Here is a 20485-nt window from a genome sequence, read left to right on the forward strand (position 1 = left end):
AAACCAATGATCGCTCTTTCTAAAGATGCTGCTTTTAACTGTCAGATACCTTGCCGTTCGGTAAACAAACCAATTGCTCTTTAAAAGGAAAGGCAGTCCTTTTTATCTTTTCTGTCTGAGAATGTGAAATTTCAAATTTAAAGACGATATTCCAGAAAAAGTCAATGCACCAAAACCATAGTGGTTAAAATAATAATAGTCAAGTGGAAGCTTATCAGTATGTTGACGTTTTATTGTTCTAAATATTTTGGCATGGATTTCAAAGGAGTCCTGTCACAGAGGGCAGGAATGGGCATTTTGAGATTCTGAGCACTGGATGATGAGAATGCCGGCCCTGCTATATTCTCCAAATTACTTTTGCACAATATACATGCCCATCCCCAGCTTCCACACCCAGTACAGTGTCAACATCCTTCACACTGATTCTAATTATCCACATACCGTCTACAGTCTACCGACATGTGTTGGACTTCCCAGCATATCTGGGCAGCATACTGTAGACATCTGTAGTTCTGTCCCCATGTTCTTTGCTTTTGTGGGGATGTTGTATGTGTCCTGTATGAAGTTCTTCTCTGTTGCACATCACCCAGGTGATTTTGTGCCACAAAAACAAACCAAAAGGGAGCAAAGGCTGCTAGCTTGCTTCTTCAAGTGCTGACTTTCGTGATTTCCTTTTTCCATAGTTTGACCTTCAGCGGATGGTTATTTACTGTGATTCACGTCATGCTGAACTGGAAACTTGCTGTGACATTCCCTCTGGGCCTGTAAGTTTAGATCCATTACATGTGTCTTGGTGTGTGTGTGTGTGTGTGTGTGTGTGTAAAACAGTGTGCACATTCATTGAAATCTCCTATCCAGAATGAAGCTATATTCTGGAACTGTACATTAAGAACAATAATGAGGAGTAGTTTTTATACTTTTATGGTTTTAACCTTTAAAGCCCTATATGGCCTAGGACCCTCGTACCTACAGGACCGCCTCTCCTGGTATGTCCCACGGAGGACCTTACGGTCTTCAAATAAAAACATCTTGGAGGTCCCGGGCCACAGGGAGGTTAGGCTGGCCTCAACCAGAGCCAGGGCTTTTTCGGCTGTGGCTCTGATCTGCTGGAACGCTCTGTCACAAGAGACTAGGGCCCTGTGGGACTTGACATCTTTCCGCAGGGCCTGCAAGACAGAGCTGTTCCACCTGGCCTTTGGCCAAGGCACAGTCTGACCCCCTCCTTCGGTAATCCTCACAGAACTCTAGCCCAATGGTTGCCATTGATTTGATTTTGATTTGATTTTAGAATGAATTGATTTTAGAATGCATTTCAATTGGTTGATTGTGATTTTATGTGAACTGTGTTGCTTTTATTGTTGTTGGCTGCTCTGAGCCCGGCTTCGGCTGGGGAGGGTGGGATATAAATAAATTATTATTATTATTATTATTATTATTATTATTATTATTATTATTATTATTATTGTCTCGTGGGGGAAAAGGAGATAGCAAATAGGTAGGATAATATTACGTTGGGGTCATGTCATTCAGTATGCTTCACTATGGTCAATGGTCCTTTCAGAAGAGTTTAGAAGACTGCTGACAGGCCTTCATTTTTTTAATTGGAGGTAAAAGAGTAAGTTCTGCAGGTTGAAGTGTCCCCCCCCCCTCTCTCTCTCTCACACACACAAATGACTTAGATTGTGTGAACCTTTTTCTTTAAAAAACTAGCACTGTCCTGTTGGGTGCCATTGATTCATTGACTTTCTCTGCTTTGCTACCATTTTCCCCCGTTCTTTTATGCGTGTGTATACATTGGTCATATGGTGATCCCAGCCAATAAGAGAACATGGTGTAAACATGAGGGTGCCCGAAGACACATCATCGACCAGATTTCGCTAATGGTGATGTCATTGGGAAAAGTGAAAACCATTTAAATGGAAGGACAATATAACCTAATAAGTGAACATCTCTGTAATGCATCCTGCGAGAGGGGACAGCAAAAGGGAAGTGTTTATTTTGTGGGGTGGAGATCAAGAAAATGTGGGTAGGTTTCAGCTCAGCTGCAGTTAAACTGCAAATAATTTAACAAGAAACATGTTCCTGATATGTGTTATTCCTGACCTGTTCTGGCTACAGTGCCAAGTGACGGTTGTTACAGATGCCCCTCCGCTTGAAATAGCAACCACTGTTGGAAGCGAACAGGTTGGCCATATCAAGACAGTCAACTGCTCCTGTCCACCTGGAGAAAAGGTATGTATTTGAATTGGAAGTGGTTTTCCCCCCCTCCAAGTAAGGCTTTTATTGTAATAATCGAGATAAATATAATATTATGGCTTTATCAACACTATTAACTCTGTGCGTGAGATTTTGTGCAGGTGGATTCTTCTACCAAAGGCCACCTTCCCATACATTGGAGACGGTTTTTAGATATGGGTTGTATATTAACATTGTGTTTTGTGAAGTCTTTGCCTTATGACTACTGCCCTAAATATTCTTTCCTGGAAGGAAGTTGGGCATAACAAGGAGAGCAAATTTTCTGAGAATTCAAACAGAAAGAAAGAAAGAAAGAAAGAAAGAAAGAAAGAAAGAAAGAAAGAATTAGTAGGAAGTAATAGTCTCTATTGTGCAAACTTATCCTAGTCATCCTATATTAATTTATTCTCATGGTACTCATGTTAGGTAGGCAAGTTGTCATATCAAGGGATCTCAGGATGAGGGCTAGTATATTATCTAAGATAATAAAGGGGTAGTCAACCTTTTTTGTGTTTGTTAAAGATTTATTGATTTTCCATTTTCAAAACAAATATCCAACATCAATACTAAACATTGGTTTTTCACACACACCACATGTTGACTTCCCTCAGCTTCCATTTCTGGTTTATTACATCAAATGATACGTTCTGCTATTTATATGCAATACCATGTTATCACAATGTTATATGCCTTGTTTTACGTAAATAAAATTGGAAATGTTTATTTAAATCCTGCCAATGAGTCCATTTTTTTTAATGTTTCTGCAAATATATTGTAAAAGGTACCCATTCTTTTTTCAAAGTCCCTGTTGTCCTTTTCTCACAGTTTGTCCATTAACTTTGCTAACTCTGCATAGTTCATCCATTTTTCTTGCCATTGTTCTCCAGTCTTCCAATTTTGTGCTATTAGAATTCCTGCTGCTGTTGTAGCAAACATAAATAATGTCCGTTTTTCTTTCGGCAGCTCTTGCCCTAAAATATCTAACAAAAAAGCTTCTGGTTTTTTAAAAAACAAATGTTATTTTAAACATTCTTTTCAATTCGTTGTATATCATTTCCCTTTTTAAAAAATTTAATCTTGCAGTCCCACCACATATGATAAAATGTACCTTCTGGGGATAGTCAACCTTTTTATACCTACCACCCACTAATGCATCTTTCTTGATGGTAACATTTCCTTACCGCCCACCAGTGCTCGAGGGAAGGAGGATTCAGCTTGTGCCGTAGAACCCCCTACCGCCCACCTAGAATCCCGAAACACCCATAGTGGGTGGTAGGAACCAGGTTGACAACCCCTGATCTAAGGCAATGTACTTATGTATTGCATGCTTGCTAACATGAGCAATTAAGGCTATATTAATGTGATGGAAGCAATGAGAAATTATGTTGATAAATAATATTTCTCTCTCATTTCAGGGGGAAAGAGGTCTACCTGGGTTTGAAGGTCTCAGAGGCCAGAAGGTTAGTTTTGCCTGAGGGACCAACAAGACTTTTATTTTTATTTTATTTTATTTATTTATTTATCTAAAAAAAACTTGATCAATTCAAGTTAAGTAGCTTCTGAATCCGAAACAGAATATGGGCTCTAATTGGGCTGCAATTTTATTGTGGGAAGGAAGCAGACATGTAGCTGCATTGCTGGCATGAGTTCCTGTTTTCACAACAGTTTCCTCTTAGCTTATAAAATGCTATGGCCCTGGAAATTCTCATGCATGCACACTTCCATCACACTCACACTGCACGATGGGTTCCATGGACCATTGGATTTTAAGCATATTGTGCTACCCGTTGCCTGGTTCATTGGCTTCCAGCAGACAACAAACCTCAGTAACAGAATTCCACAACAATATACTCAAGATAATTTTTTGGCATGTATCATATCCAGGCCCTGGAAGCTTACAGGCCTGTTGTTCTTGGCATCCATTGTCTTGAGAGAGAATGGAGTGTGCCCCTGGTGGTGAGATAAAACAGCTGCAATCCTGGGCAGTGTGTATGGAAGTCCAAGACTGCCCATACAAGAACACCCTGCTCTCTCAGCCTCGTAGTCCTGTAGTGATTTCATGTTCTTTATTGCAGCTTGTAAAACAGTGATTGAATTGCCCCCCAAACTCAGGCTTTTATATACATTAATTGCACAATGAGTTCCGTCTGATTGGCTGATTCTGCTTCCCTCCTGGAGCCTGATTGGTCTTTTCCTGCAGGCCAATCACTTGCTGCATTCTACGATCCTACCAGCCTAATAGGCTGATTAACTTCCTCCTGGAACCTGATTGGTCTTCTCCTGCCAGCCAATCAGTTGTTGCATTCTAGGATCCTACTTGCCTATTGTTCTAGGATCCAAGCTTAGTGCATAACACTGATATAGTCCAAAGGAAAGCAGAGCAATATGTTTGGCACCAGCTTGGCTGTAGGAATTGCCAGAAGGAGATGTACAAGGCACCATCCAAACCTCTTAGGGACTCCACTCCCGATTTGTGTAGGGTTTACCTTTTAGCCTTTTCTTCTCCTGGAGATATACTACAATGCAGTGGAGGTTTAGGATCCAAGTTTTCCTTCTCCTAGATGGGCTACCTTCCCGGGTTGCCAAGCCCCATCTATCCTCCACTTCCTTCTATAGCATGTGCAGAAACAGATTTCTTGGCCGTTGGACTAAGTATCGGTGCCGTCCGCTCAGTCTGCCAGAGCCTGTCTTTGCATGCAGTGGAAGTCCCTAACTCACCAAGAACTTGAAATCCATTGGCTTCCCTCACCTTGTTTAGCCATCCAGTCGAAGAGAGAGCTGAGTACAGGGTGGGGACCAATGGTGGATGAAATACCCCAGAAGGAACATGGTGTGTCCCCCACCAGAGGTACTAGAGCCAGTGTGGTGTAGTGGTTAAGAGCGGAAGATTCGTAATCTGGTGAACTGGGTTCGCGTCTCCGCTCCTCCACATGCAGCTGCTGGGTGACCTTGGGCTAGTCACACTTCTCTGAAGTCTCACAGCCCCACTCACCTCACAGAGTGTTTGTTGTGGGGGAGGAAGGGAAAGGAGATTGTTAGCCGCTTTGAGACTCCTTCGGGTAGTGATAAAGCAGGATATCAAATCCAAACTCTTCTTCTTCTTCTCTAACACCCCATACGTCTCACTGGATGTCACAGAATGATAGAGAGAAAATGAAGGCTTGCTTTTCTTATAACATGAAATGCTCCAGCTAAAGAGTTAAGCATCCTCTTTTTGCTGGTTGGCAAGAGAAGAGGGAGAATGCACTTTTTAGAAGCAAGGTTATCCATTGGTTTAAAACGGTATAGAGCTGTAGCTTTGTTTCCACCGTCCCCATTTCCATTTAAAGCAGCCACAGGACTGGGCCTTGCATTTCTCCGGCTCTATAAATAGAAGCTTCCCATTTTAATCAGTGACAGTTTAACCGATGAGAGTCCCTTTGCACAATGACATGAGAAATTACAGTAAGAGCCGAACCAGGGGCTGGCAGCAATAGAACAGGGTGCATTTTAAATGGCTGCCATTTCCCCAAGTGTATGGATCCAGCGATGGCCTCTAGAAAAGCTAATGCATCAGTTTAATATAAGTGAAATGGAATTCTTTATCGGGGCGCCTGGGATGGAAGTGAGCCTTTTAGAAGCTGATTATATTTAGGATGCCCCATCTCTCCTCTAAAATGGTCCAAGAGATGAATGCTGATTCCTGCTTAGCACACAGAGTGGATTATCCGCCTACATCTCTGTTTAGCGGCATTGAGTGGTTCCTCTTGACACTGATGTAAAAAGCCTTCTTTTAAAAATTGGAAAAAAGAGACCTTCTGACATTACTTTTTCTTTTCTATGAGCAGCCTGGGGGAAAAAAAATTAATAATAATAGAGAGACTTGCTGTGGGTGATCGGCTTTTTTGCAACCAGTTTTGCAGGTTGCAAATGGAACAGGAAGCAGAGAAATGCACTTTTATTTTCCTGTTGCATCACATGCTTTCTTTGTTACATTGTTAAAGGGCCCACTTTGGAACCAATAATTTTATGCACGTGTGCTCACACTTTTGAGTATTGCACACAACATGTTGAGGAACTGCAGCTCAGTGGTAGAGCACATGTTTTCCGCGCATAAAATCCAGGTTCTCTTCCTGACATCTACAGTTTCAAAGATTGGATAGTAGCTCTGTGAAATACCACCATTTGAGACTCTAGAAAGCTTCTGCCAGTCAGAGTAGACAGGATTGGGTTGATATACGGACTGATACTGCTCTAAGGCAGCTTCTGTCTGACATCATAAGAACATAAGAAGATGCAAAAAAGCCCAGTCAAAGGCCCACCTATTCCAGCATCATGTTCTCACAGTGGGGAGGATGAATGTATAAATGATATACTGACAAAAATAATGACAGCAAATTGCAGACTGAAAAAGAAAAAGGATGGCAGGCAATACAGACCATATTCACCTGTTCGATTTCCATTCCTGTTTGCAGATGGAGACACAAGCTGACACAATTTCTGAGACTTTTCCCCATTCTGATGAAATTCTCAGATGTCCCTACTAATCGGTCTAATAAAAGTCAGGGGTGGGGATTCTTGCATCTTGTACACTTGGCCTAACACTTGTTCTTTTTTTTTGTCAAGGGAGAAATGGGACCAACTGGACTTCCTGGCCCAAAGGGAGAAAGAGGAGAACCAGTAAGAACATTTATCAGAGCTCGGACATTCTGGATTGTTTCCTTCCCTCTTCTAACATTACCATGTGCTAATAACAATAGGCATGTAATACTAAACTAGGGATCACAAATAACACCTGGTTGACTTACTTGTAACTGGATTCTGGATCCAGGACTCAAAGTTTTATCTGTGAATTATCGATGCAGGACTCTGAAGAGCTATCCAACAATTAAAAAAAAGAGGAACCAAAGTACACAAGGTTTGAAAATGACTGCATGCACTTGAAATAATTGTTCTGCAGTTCAACCACTGCTATGCGGCAGTAACTTTGCTTTCAAATCTCATCTACTAGATTCTTAATTTATACCTCCAGTGAAAGAAATCCCATGCTGTGACTTCTAGGGTCACTCAGCTACTGAGTCCCATCATGTTCCATCAAAGGACTGCTTCTTCTATACCTTCCTTTTCCATTGGGCTACTCGTGTTTGAGATAAACTGACATTATCATTGGTTTTCTCTTAGCTGCTCTCAGAACATCCATTGGTAGTGATAGCTCACTGTGAGATTTGTGAGAATTCTTGTGCTATAGTTATTGTGTTAACTGTAGATTTATTCTCTCAATATAGGGTGGAGGAGGAGACGGCTGGGCACAGAAAGGAGAAAAGGTATGGTCATACTCAAAGCTGGGTAAACTCTAAAAATATTAACAGTGCTATTATTATTATTATTATTATTATTATTATTATTATTATTATATCACCCCCTTTCTCCAAGGAGCATCCATGGTGCTCCTAGTCTCATTTTCTCTCCACAACAATCTTATGAGCACCAGAATTTTTGACAGTAAATATGATTTTATGTTAGATTTCTCCCATGTGTGTATGGAATTTTACCTAATTCACACATTTTTGCAAATGATTTCCCCTAATGCAATGCATTGTTGTTATTTGTCATTTTCATGAATAGGCATTTGTATGCCCATGTTCCCTTAATATATATACTTTTGTCCTTCTCTCTCTCTCTCTCTCTGTGTGTGTGTGTGGTTGGAGAACTGTGTCACAAAATTCAAAGAAGCATAAATTTTGACTGATAGCTGGCATTCAAGCTTGTGTGTTGCTTACTGGGTAACTTCATTTCAAAAGCAAACAAAACAGAATTTCTACTCCATCCCTAATTGGGTCCCTTCATATTGAAATTAACCTAGATTGAACCCTTGAGGCCTGCCTACCATGGAGCTAGGTGTAAACTGTCTTGTTTTAGAGGAAGCCTGGGTGGTAGTACAAGAGTTTCTTAGGCACCTATTGGGATCAGCTAGGAGGTTTGAAAGTCCTCTGTGTGGGCAGAGTTCCCTTATTTCTCCTGATTAGTTTAAACACACACAGTATTTCAAAACCTAGGCTGTTAATCAGATTACATCAAAAACTGGCAAAGATTAAGTACTGTATGAGGTTTTGTCTGCTGCATCTGTACAAAATAGCATCAAATGGGCACCAAAGAGGGTGAAGTCAACAATTGATCTGATTTACGAGCATCCAGATGTGTCGTTTTAGTCCTTTTGCGTCTAGAAAGTTCCTGGGACAGCTCTCCAGCACCCAAGGAGGTACTTCAGAAAATACGCAGCTGCTGGCCACATCTTGCCAACATCTGTCTGACAGGTTTGGCATCAGCACACATGTGTGCTTGTGCCAAGCACAGCTACTGTTTTCTTTTTGCTTAGAAAAAGAACTGAGCGCCTCTTCAAAATGCAAAAAGGATTTTGGATCAGTGGAGCGTTCAGCTGCAGCTGTATTACAGACTCGCTCTCATGCTCTCTCTGGCTGAATTGCCACCTAATGCTATTGACCTGTTCTTTGGTTCTGACATCAGGTGTGGGTGTTTTTATTTATTTATTGCTTTGGGGGAAAAGGCTTTCTTTGACATTCTAGAGATACACAAAAGGCCCCAAGAAAAGTTGCTGGTGTTGAAGGAACACTCTGTTCTTCCCTTGAAATTCCTCTGAAGTTTCTTTGAAGTAGCAGCTAAGGTTGCTGAGAAAATGAACCAGCCCACCAAAACCCTAGCTACCTGATGCAGAAAAAGATGTTTCTTGAGCTTTGGACTTCAGGAATCTGCTGTTTGTTCCCTTCCAAATACAGAGGACAGATAGCTTCTTCCTCTCAATATCACCCCTTCCTTCACTGTTTGGATTGTGTCTTTTGTCAGCTCTGACAACTGTGGGGAAGAAGGTTCTGGATTATAGGACTTCTTCCTGAACCTAGACCCAAAAGGAGCTGTACCATTCATGGTTCTTCTTAGCCTGACAGCAGCATGAGGATGATCAGAACATTTCAGCCTTTGAAAATAAATGGGAATGCATCTATCAGAATTTGCACCAAAATTTAAAACCTAGTTCTTGGCTCATTTTTTAAAAAAATAAGAAATGTATCTAAAATGATGTCTTTGGAGAAAAAAGGAAAGGTATATTTTAAGAGACAATACATTCAACACTGTGCATTGAAGTATATATTTAAATGAATAGTTGTTGTTGTTTAGTCGTTTAGTCATTTCCGACTCTTTGTGACCCCATGGACCAGAGCACACCAGGCACTCCTGTCTTTCACTGTCTCCCACAGTTTGGTTAAACTCATGTTGGTACCTTCGAGAACACTGTCCAACCATCTCGTCCTCTGTCGTCCCCTTCTCCTTGTGCCCTCCGTCTTTCCCAACATCAGGGTCTTTTCCAGGGAGTCTTCTCTTCTCATGAGGTGGCCAAAGTACTGGCGCCTCAGCTTCAGGATCCATCCTTCCAGTGAGCACTCAGGGCTGATTTCCTTCAAAATGGATAGGTTTGATCTTTTTGCAGTCCACGGGACTCTCAAGAGTCTCCTCCAGCACCGTAATTCAAAATAAATGTATATTCCATGTATATATTTACAGAGTCATGTGAACATGCAATGGGATAGGTTTATGAATAATGTCAGGAAGATTTGGGGCATCACGTGGCAGGACAGAGTCTCAAAGAAAGTTGTGCTCTCCCAAGCCCACATTCCCAGCATATTCAAACTGCTGTCTCAGTGACAAGTATGCTGGTTGGTGATGTCCACAGAATGGAAGATGGCACGAACCCCTATGGGGGGCTGGCTTCAGGCACCAGGCCCATTGGCAGACCAACTCTGTGTTATAAGGTAAAGGTAAAGGGATCCCTGACCATTAGGTCCAGTCGTGGTCGACTCTGGGGTTGCTGCGCTCATCTCGCTTTCCTGGCCGAGGGAGCCAGCGTACAGCTTCTGGGTCATGTGGCCAGCATGACTATGCCACTTCTGGCGAACCTGAGCAGTGCACAGAAACGCTGTTTACCTTCCCACCGGAGCGGTACCTATTTATCTACTTGCACTTTGACGTGCTTTCGAACTGCTAGGTTGGCAGGAGCAAGGACTGAGCAACAGGAGTTCACCCTGTTGCGGGGATTTGAACCGCCGACCTTCTGATTGGCAAGTCCTAGGCTCTGTGGTTTAACCCACAGCGCCACCCACGTCATGTCCTCAAATGTGACATAGAAGCTGGCAACATCAACCTCCCCCCATGTGGGAATTGCTTGCAGATGACCACAGTGCTTGGAGACAGGCAGTCAAATCGTGCAGCCACAGCAGTGAGCAAAGAAGGAATGGCTGTGGGGAAGAGCACAGAATGAAACAACATGATGTTACATCTTCAGCAGCACAACCAGATGCCTTCAACTGCCCCAGCTGCAACAAAACATGTCTCTCCCATATCAGTCTCTTACAGCCACAGTGAATGTTGCAGCCTTCTAAGAGTTCACTCCCAAAAGGCACACTCCTCTATTGTCTCCCGAAACAGATGGATGCCAGCAAAGATCTGTTCATTGCTTGGCGCGGCAGCACTTGTAGCATAACAACAGAGAAGGTTCTCACCTTGGAAATGGTTCTGAAAGTAGCATTGCCCTCTGAAACCTTCTTCCACCTTTGGCATTTGGGCAGCTACTACCATCAGCCTGGTAGCAAAGGGGACCCAGGAAGTTGTGATGGCTGATGTTTGAAAAGGAAACGCTTTGCTTCTCTGTCCTCACTGTTTACACTAGGAGTGGAGAACCTGGTAACCTCCAGATGTTGATGGATCCCTGACAATTGACCGACAACATCTGGAGGAGAACCGCTTTGGCTAACCCTGGCTTAAAATGACAGCAGCAATAACATGATTGTTTGAGAAGAGGGGAAGCGAGGTCCCATCTCTCTGTGTCATGTTTATGAATGGTTATCATAGGCTTCTCCATGAATATATGACAGTGAATTTCTGGAATTTGTTGAATATTGACTTGTTAGAGACAAATGTGTGGGTGTCCAGATATATCCCCTTCTGCTGCTCCCCTATCCACTCATCCAGCAAATTAAAACAGTGGGGGCACACGTATTTCAGTTCTGTTCCATTTTATCTGTTTTAGCCATAGGCCATAACAGAGTTCGAGATACAAATTAGGGCCATCAATTTCAAGCATGGCAAGAATTAACATGTCAGAAATCACGGAGCTACAACAATAGTAAAACATCAGAAATCCAATTTGCAGTCTACGATGTGCACGTCATAAAATATCTTGGGCTGCCGTAGAAAAATTAGCTACATTATCCCTTATTACTATTGGCAAGTAAGTTGTCATTTCATCTTTGCAATACGCTTTTGCCTAGCATCTTCAGAAATGGGGCAGTGAGATGTATAATGAGGATTTTCTTCTATTGTTTCTATTGTATCCTCTTTTTATATATACCGTAGTACCTCAGGTTACATACGCTTCAGGTTGCATATGCTTCAGGTTACAGACTCCGCTAACCCAGAAATAGTGCTTCAGGTTAAGAACTTTGCTTCAGGATGAGAACAGAAATCGTGCTCCGGCGGCGCGGCAGCAGCAGGAGGCCCCATTAGCTAAAGTGGTGCTTCAGGTTAAGAACAGTTTCAGGTTAAGTACAGACCTCCGGAATGAATTAAGTACTTAACCTGAGGTACCACTGTATAGAGATAGAGCATATTGTGATAGCATATATTAAGGTAATGAATCTGTGGTATTCTAAACCAGGTGGAGGCTTTCACTGGAGGAAAAATGTGGAAATAATGGATAAATATGTTTTGAACCCGTGATTAAATTAGGAGCAGTCTCCTTTCATTATATTTCTGGGACCTGTCCAAATATGGAGGGCTTTTTGAGGCAATCGTTCTCCTCAACACATCATCATGGCAAGCAACAGACTTTAGGGCCCTTCAGCTCAGATCGGCTCATGTGACCATGGGAAGAATTCTGCTTGGACAGGCCCAAGGCCCATTTCATCCAATATCCATATACCATCACAGAGCTGCAGTCCCCAGAGTTCCCTCTGAAGAGGGACTGTTTGGTATATTACTCTGGGAATGATAGATCTGCGAGTGGAATTGGGAAGTCTTCTGACAACCCTCAGTGCCCTTAACAAACTACAGCTCCCAGCATTCTTTGAGTGAAGCTATGACAGTTTAAAGTGGTGTCGTAGTACTAATGGATGGTGCGAATGTCGCCTAAGGCAGGTGTCACAATGGCCAGGTTGGATGTATTTGACAGTATCTGCATTTCATCTTTTTCTGAGCCAATCATCGATCTCTATCTCCCACAGCTTCCATCTTTAGACCAGGGAGTTGTGTACAGGTGAATTCCTGTGTCACGACATTGCAATAAGAAAACTCTGCCCTCTCTAGCAAGTCTTCAAGTTTTCAGAAGAACTCACATACTCAGAAGTCACAGTTTCATACTTAGATAAAAGAAATGAGCTTTGGTTGATTATTATTTTTTTAAAAAATGCTGTAATTACAGGGTTTTAGTTTTAGTTTTATTCAGTGGCTTCTGTGACCCAGAATAATGAGCACATAATTGTTTCAAGACCGCATAATTGTGCATCTCAGCAGCCGAACTCTCAGCACCGCAGGAATCGCAGGGCTTGCTCGCCTGCAGTTTTATTTTGCTTTGCATCACTTTGGAGAACAGCGCAGCTGCCTCTATTTCTGCTTTACTGCTTCGCCGGTAAGGATGAAAATCCTTTCTGGAGCTGCACTGACACCTGCTGGCTGCTTTGGCTCTGTGAAAATCCTTTTCGTGTGGACCTTTCAAGCGATTATCTGGGTGGTTCGAAATTTTGCCTAAAGTTCAGGTACATGAATCAATTTGGGGAGAACTTCCTTTTCTTTTAAGAAACTGAACCTAATCTGGAGCGAGGACCTGGCCATGAATCTCCAATATTACTAAAGAGGCGGAAAAGTGAGGGTAATAAATTTAGATTCAGCATTGTTGCTCCCCTATCTAGCAGCTGGACAGGGAAGGATGATTTCAAACTCAGAAGTGAGCTTTTTTCTTTTTTCTGGTCTTCCTTCTTTCCTCCAGGGCTTGGTGTGAGGATTTGGAAGGGGAGATAGTAAATACCATCAAGTGAAAAGGGATTCTAAGTGTAAATTTGCAGCAGTTCACAGCTCCTGTTGATGCTCAAGGTCCATTGGAAGTCCTAGTTTTTTGGACACAGAATTTATAGCACAGAGAAAAAGAATGAACTGGGAAGCACATAGAAAGAGAAACATATATTCCATGAGGACCTTTTCTTTTAAAAAAATCACAAACTGAAGTGGGAATGTGGAGAACTGGACTGGGGAAATGAGAAACTGAGAGAATCAAAAAAGATGCTCCTTTATTTTCGCCCCCAATCACAGTTCCTCAGAGTCGTTGTTCATCAGGACTCATTCCAGAATACCCCCAGGCTTCCAAAGCAGAATCTTGGGCAGCAAAGGGAGTGATCTGGGATGGAAGACAACCCAGGAATATCTAAAAAGCACTGGAAAAGGAATGCAGATAAAAGCTGCCCGAACTGTGAGAAGCTGGAAAATAATTTTGATGACAACAAGCACACGACTCTTGTTCAGTGAGGAGCATTTTGAGAAGCCATGAGGCAGGCGACAAAGACAGGAGGGTTTATCAGATCTTCAGAAGGCCCCTATCGAAATTGGAGGAAGTGCGAGAGAGAGGTTTTCTTCCCGTCTTTTCTTACTAGAACCCAGAGCCATCCAATAAAGTCAAAAGATGAGAGATTCAGGAGAGACAAAAAATAAAGTATTTCTTCATGGAGCACATAGTTAAGCTATGGAATTATTTCCTTCAAGATGGCCAGTGCCTTGGGGATATTAATGGAGGATAAAGCTATTGATGACTGCTAGCAATGAATGCCATGTACTGTATTTTAATATTTTGTTGGAAGCTGCCCAGAGTGGCTGGGGAAGCCCAGCCAGATGGGCGGGGTATAAATAATAAATTATTATTATTATTATTATTATTATTATTATTATTATTATTATTATTACTGTGTCAGATCAATGGTCCATCTGACTGACAGTAGCTGTCCAGAGTTTCAGACAGGAGCTTTTCCCAGCCCTACTCATAGAGGCCCAGGATTAAATTTTCCAAACAAAGCAGATGTTTCAATACAGAGCTATAGGTCTTCAGCTACAGCTCAGAGGGCTGCCTTCTAGTTCTCCTTTAAAATGTTAAAAAGCTGAGCCCCTGCCAGCTGCAGGTGACTCAGTTGCTGAGGTCTTTGAAAATATAACTGAGAATGCCCTTGGGAGAAGGAAGGTGGCTCTTCTCATAAGCGTAAGGGGCAGCCATTTCAGTGCTTCGTGTACAAACACTGGACGACAAAGGGAGGGAAATACACAGAAGCACTGGCAGAATAGAACAAGAAAATGATAGCTGTGCTATGCATTGGGACCCTGACTGCATAACGATCTGAAAAAAGCACATGCCATCCTAATAGATAACACTTTATTTTTAAGTTGTTGTTGTTTAGTTGTTTAGTCGTGTCCGACTCTTCATGACCCCATGGACCAGAGCACGCCAGGCACTCCTGTCTTCCACTGCCTCCCGCAGTTTGGTCAGACTCATGTTTGTAGATTCGAGAACACTGTCCAACCATCTTGTCCTCTGTCTTCCCCTTCTCCTTGTGCCCTCCATCTTTCCCAACATCAGGGTCTTTTCCAGGGAGTCTTCTCTTCTCATGAGGTGGCCAATGTATTGGAGCCTCAGCTTCACGATCTGTCCTTCCAGTGAGCACTCAGGGCTGATTTCCTTAAGAATGGATACGTTTGATCTGCTTGCAGTCCATGGGACTCTCAAACTTATTTATTAGTAATGAGCATTAATAGTTTCATTTTGCATTTTTTGTAACATTTATTTTGGTTTTCTGTATTTCCCTTGTGTTTCCTGGATACCGCCTGCCATCTTCCATTCTATGGACATGACTAACCAAGCATATTTATATTCAGCGGTGTAGAAATGGCCTAAATAAAAATAAATAGTTACATTCCCAGTTACAACAATTTTAAAATGCAACCTTGAAAACAGTTTGAAACTTGCAATAAAAAATGGACCATCGCAAAATCGTTGTCGAGGCAGGGGTACACATTATCTAACCAAATCCAATACTCTCCCCTTCTCCAGGTGTTAAACTCAAACTCAACATTCATAATCAATATTTTGAAAATTTGTGTTCCAGCATTCCATAAGTGGGAAAATAGAATTTCAAAACAATTTGATATAATGTTCAGTTACTACAAGCGAATATATGTTAGAAAAAATGATTAAGAATACATATTTGTTGTTGTTTAGTCGTTTAGTCGTGTCCAACTCTTCGTGACCCCATGGACCAGAGCACGCCAGGCACTCCTGTCTTCCACTGCCTCCCGCAGTTTGGTCAGACTCATGTTTGTGGTTTCGAGAACACTGTCCAACCATCTCGTCCTCTGTCGTCCCCTTCTCCTTGTGCCCTCCATCTTTCCCAACATCAGGGTCTTTTCCAGCGAGTCTTCTCTTCTCATGAGGTGCCCAAAGTACTGGAGCCTCAGCTTCACGATCTGTCCTTCCAGTGAGCACTCAGGGCTGATTTCCTTAAGAATGGATGTGTTTGATCTTCTTGCAGTCCATGGGACTCTCAAGAGTCTCCTCCAGCACCATAATTCATAAGAATACATATACACCCTACAATTATTAATACTCTGTAAACTTGTGTATCAGCATGAATCCCAGGGTCATAAGAATTGTTCTTCTCTTTAATAATCTCCGTTTTCTATTTATCTCATTTTCTTCTACTGATTGGCCTCACATGGAAACTTGTATGGCATCAGTATTGCCTAATTGTTTAAATTAGAATGAAGTGCAGTTGGTAAGCTGGACTCTCCTCCTCCCATATTTTTGACAAATGTTCCAAGGCCAACAATTTGTTGTGAAGAAACACTTCACCCCTGGTAGAAAGTCAACTCCCTCTTTGGCGCTGCCTTTGCCAAGATACTAATAGCATTTTAATCTAATTAACCTAATAGGTTTCTGCACCTGGGTTTTCAAGAGGGCAATGATTTGTGCAGCTCCCGTGTAGCAGCTTTGAACATTCATCATAACTGTTTATTGCAGCGGTATCAACAAATTGTTGTTGAGTGCATAGTGCTATTGCAAACAGGAATGCAATTAATATAGGAGAGAGAGAGAGATGAATTGGCTCTTTCGTGAACTTGAAATCTGCAGGAAACTTTGGGATCAGTTATAAGTTAAAATGACTCTAATGGGTGCCAATGTTTTACTATGAAATATTTGGCCTAATCCATAAATAGTAACCAATGGACCTGATCTGTATTTACTAGGAGAAGGTGAATAACTTTATGCATACCTTCCAATAATTCTCAGATAAAAATAAAGTTGTTTATTAGATGTAATGTTAATGAAGTGAATGCTATTAATGTGCAAGATTTTTGCCAAGCAGATAGTTTCAGTCTCTAGACCACGCATGGCCAAACTCTGCCCTACAGCTGTTTTGGGACTACAATTCCCATCATCCCTAGCTAACAGGACCAATGATCAGGGATGATGGGAACTGTAGTTCCAAAACAGCTGGAGGGCAAAGTACCTGCCCGCAGACTGTCTTGCCACAGTGGTGCATGCTCTAGTTATCTCTCGCTTGGATTACTGCAATGCGCTCTATGTGGGGCTACCTTTGAAAGTGACCCAGAAACTACAACTAATCCAGAATGCGGCAGCTAGACTGGTGACTGGGAGCAGCCGCCAAAACCACATAACACCAGTCTTGAAAGATCTACATTGTTTCCCAGTATGTTTCTGAGCACAATTCAAAGTGTTGGTGCTGACCTTTAAAGCCCTATACGGCCTTGGTCCAGTATACCTGAAGGAGCGTCTCCAACCCCATCATTCTGCCTGGACACTGAGGTCCAGTGCCGAGGGCCTTCTGGTGGTTCCCTCACTGCGAGAAGCCAAGTTACAGGGAACCAGGCAGAGGGCCTTCTCGGCAGTGGCACTCTCCCTGTGGAATGCTTTTCCACCAGATTGTCAAAGAGAAAAACAACTACCAGACTTTTAGAAGTAATCTGAAGGCAGCCCTCTTTAGGGAAGCTTTTAATGATTAACAGACCATTGTATTTTAATATTTTGTTGGAGGCCACCCAGAGTGGCTGGGGTATAAATTAAATAATAATAATAATAATAATAATAATAATAATAATAATAATAAATGGCCAATTGTGCATTAGCACGTAAGAAAACCCCTCCAGGATCAGACCCAAATGCCCATTTAGTCCTGTTCTCACAGTGGCCAACTGGTTGCCAATGGAAAGCCCATTGTATCTAGACATACACTTAAGTATTTGACATTCAAACATATTACTTAAGGCAACCTCTCCACTGAGACTATTCAGTGGTTGGTATATGGAGGTCTTGGTTTTGGTCATTAACATAGTTAAAGAAGATGAACTTAAGAGGGGAAAAGAGAGAGGGGACAAATAGGGGGGGAAACGTGTGGGGAAATAGTGGAACACAATGCTGTAATAACTTGTGACCCATTGAGTTGGGCACAACCTGCTCCCTATCTATTGTGACTCCATATTTGTGGCCTTGTACAGCAAAGTTTATCTTGACCCTTGTGACTCTCAGTACATGTTGAGCTTGATGGTCCAGAAGTTGTGGACACCTGACATAGGTAAGGTATAGAATTCATTCACATGTGATGCACTGATGGCTGCCAACTTAGACGGCATTAAAAGAGCATTGGATACATTTATAGAAAGTAAGGCCATCAATGACTATTAAACCTGATGGCTAAGTTCTACCTCTCAAGCTGTATGTGGACCGAGAACTCTCAGAAGTGTAAGCTGGATTTAGAAGAGGCAGAGGAACCAGAGACCAAATTGCAAACATGCGCTGGATTATGGAGAAAGCTAGAGAGTTCCAGAAAGACATCTACTTCTGCTTCATTGACTATGCAAAAGCCTTTGACTGTGTCGACCACAGCAAACTATGGCAAGTTCTTAAAGAAATGGGAGTGCCTGATCACCTCATCTGTCTCCTGAGAAATCTGTATGTGGGACAAGAAGCTACAGTTAGAACTGGATATGGAACAACTGATTGGTTCAAAATTGGGAAAGGAGTACGAGAAGGCTGTATAATGTCTCCCTGCTTATTTAACTTATATGCAGAATTCATCATGTGAAAGGCTGGGCTGGATGAATCCGAAGCCGGAATTAAGATTGCCGGAAGAAATATCAACATCCTCAGATATGCAGATGACACAACCTTGATGGCAGAAAGTGAGGAGGAATTAAAGAACCTTTTATTGAGGGTGAAAGAGGAGAGCGCAAAATATGGTCTGAAGCTCAACATCAAAAAAACAAAGATCATGGCCACTGGTCCCATCACCTCCTGGCAAATAGAAGGGGAAGAAATGGAGGCAGTAAGAGATTTTACTTTCTTGGGCTCCATGATCACTGCAGATGGTGACAGCAGTCACGAAATTAAAAGACGCCTGCTTCTTGGGAGAAAAGCAATGACAAACCTAGACAGCATCTTAAAAAGTAGAGACATCACCTTGCCAACAAAGGTCCGTATAGTTAAAGCTATGGTTTTCCCAGTAGTGATGTATGGAAGTGAGAGCTGGACCATAAAGAAGGCTGATCGCCAAAGAATTGATGCTTTTGAATTCTGGTGCTGGAGGAGACTCTTGAGAGTCCCATGGACTGCAAGAAGATCAAACCTCTCCATTCTTAAGGAAATCAGCCCTGAGTGCTCACTGGAAGGACAGATCCTGAAGCTGAGGCTCCAATACTTTGGCCACCTCATGAGAAGAGAAGACTCCCTGGAAAAGACCCTGATGTTGGGAAAGATGGAGGGCACAAGGAGAAGGGGACGACAGAGGATGAGATGGTTGGATGGTGTTCTTGAAGCTACCAGCATGAGTTTGATCAAACTGCGGGAGGCAGTGGAGGACAGAAGTGCCTGGCGTGCTCTGGTCCATGGGGTCACGAAGAGTCGGACACGACTAAACGACTAAACAACAACAACAAGTTCTACCTCGCTGAAGTAGATGCCTTTGAATATTGGTTGCTGTAAATCAGAGTGTTCAGATTCAGCTTGTGGGCTTCCCATTCGCATCTCTTTGGCCACATTGAGAATCAGATGCTGGAATAGCTGGGCCCCTGGTCTGATCAAGCAGAGTTCTACCTATGATTTCAGTATGGCTGGTGTATTGCCACACAGCAGAGACCTATTTCTGCACTGGAGTGAACTTTTCCTCCTCGTGTGAGCAGGAGGGTAGCTTAGGTCATCAGGTGATGCTGTGCAGAGGGAAGAATGTGAATGATTCAGGTTAGAGTGCAACATCTTCTGTCCTAGAATCCTAGAATCATAGAATCATAGAGTTGGAAAGAGACCACAAGGGCCATCAAGTCCAACCCCCTGCCAAGCAGGAAACACCATCAGAGCACTCCTGACATATGGTTGTCAAGCCTCTGCTTAAAGACCTCCGAAGAAGGAGACTCCACCACACTCCTTGGCAGCAAATTCCACTGTCGAACAGCTCTTACTGTCAGGAAGTTCTTCCTAATGTTTAGGTGGAATCTTCTTTCTTGTAGTTTGGATCCATTGCTCTGTGTCCACTTCTCTGGAGCAGCAGAAAACAACCTTTCTCCCTCCTCTATGTGACATCCTTTTATATATTTGAACATGGCTATCATATCACCCCTTAACCTCCTCTTCTTCAGGCTAAACATGCCCAGCTCCCTTAGCCGTTCCTCATAAGGCATCGTTTCCAGGCCTTTGACCATTTTGGTTGTCCTCCTAGGTCAAACAGATAATTTAGTAGAATGCCTCTTCAAATGCTCTGCCAAGGAAAACGGGGTAGGCTACATTTTTCTTCTCAGCCAGGGGACAAAGTGAAGAGGAACAGCAGCTACTCCAGAAGTGAATGGTTTCAAGCAACAGTTGACGTGGGAGAAAGCTACTGATGTTTTGCAAAAGGATAGGTCTTGCACCTTGATTTCGAGTGGAGAGACAGTATTGAAGGGAGAAGATTAACAGGTGCAATGACTCCTTCTATCGTGCTGCTCGGAGCCCCTGCCAAAACTCTGACTTTGGCTCAGCTCTGAAAGGCCCAAGAGACTTTCCCTGATGCTGAAGCTGGCAACCATAAGTGAGAGCAATTACCTTCCTGTAGCCTTTAATGGCCTCAATAACAAAGCTGTGTTATCTGAGACTCCAGGGAGGTCTCCTTTGCCAGAGTGCTCTGTC

General features: G+C 42.6%; 1 protein-coding gene across 1 annotated transcript in view; it reads left to right on the plus strand.

Annotated features, from left to right (window-relative positions):
• The window catches only part of COL22A1 (collagen type XXII alpha 1 chain), a 180345-nt gene that overhangs the window by 74591 nt on the left and 85269 nt on the right, over positions 1-20485 (plus strand). The window contains exons 8-12 of the mRNA XM_053395231.1: positions 684-764; positions 2119-2232; positions 3651-3695; positions 6841-6894; positions 7500-7538. Of these exons, the coding sequence (XP_053251206.1) occupies positions 684-764; positions 2119-2232; positions 3651-3695; positions 6841-6894; positions 7500-7538 (333 nt within the window). The remainder of the gene's footprint in view (positions 1-683; positions 765-2118; positions 2233-3650; positions 3696-6840; positions 6895-7499; positions 7539-20485) is intronic.

The sequence above is a fragment of the Podarcis raffonei genome, chromosome 7 (assembly GCF_027172205.1).
Source record: "Podarcis raffonei isolate rPodRaf1 chromosome 7, rPodRaf1.pri, whole genome shotgun sequence".
Lineage (NCBI taxonomy): Eukaryota > Metazoa > Chordata > Lepidosauria > Squamata > Lacertidae > Podarcis > Podarcis raffonei.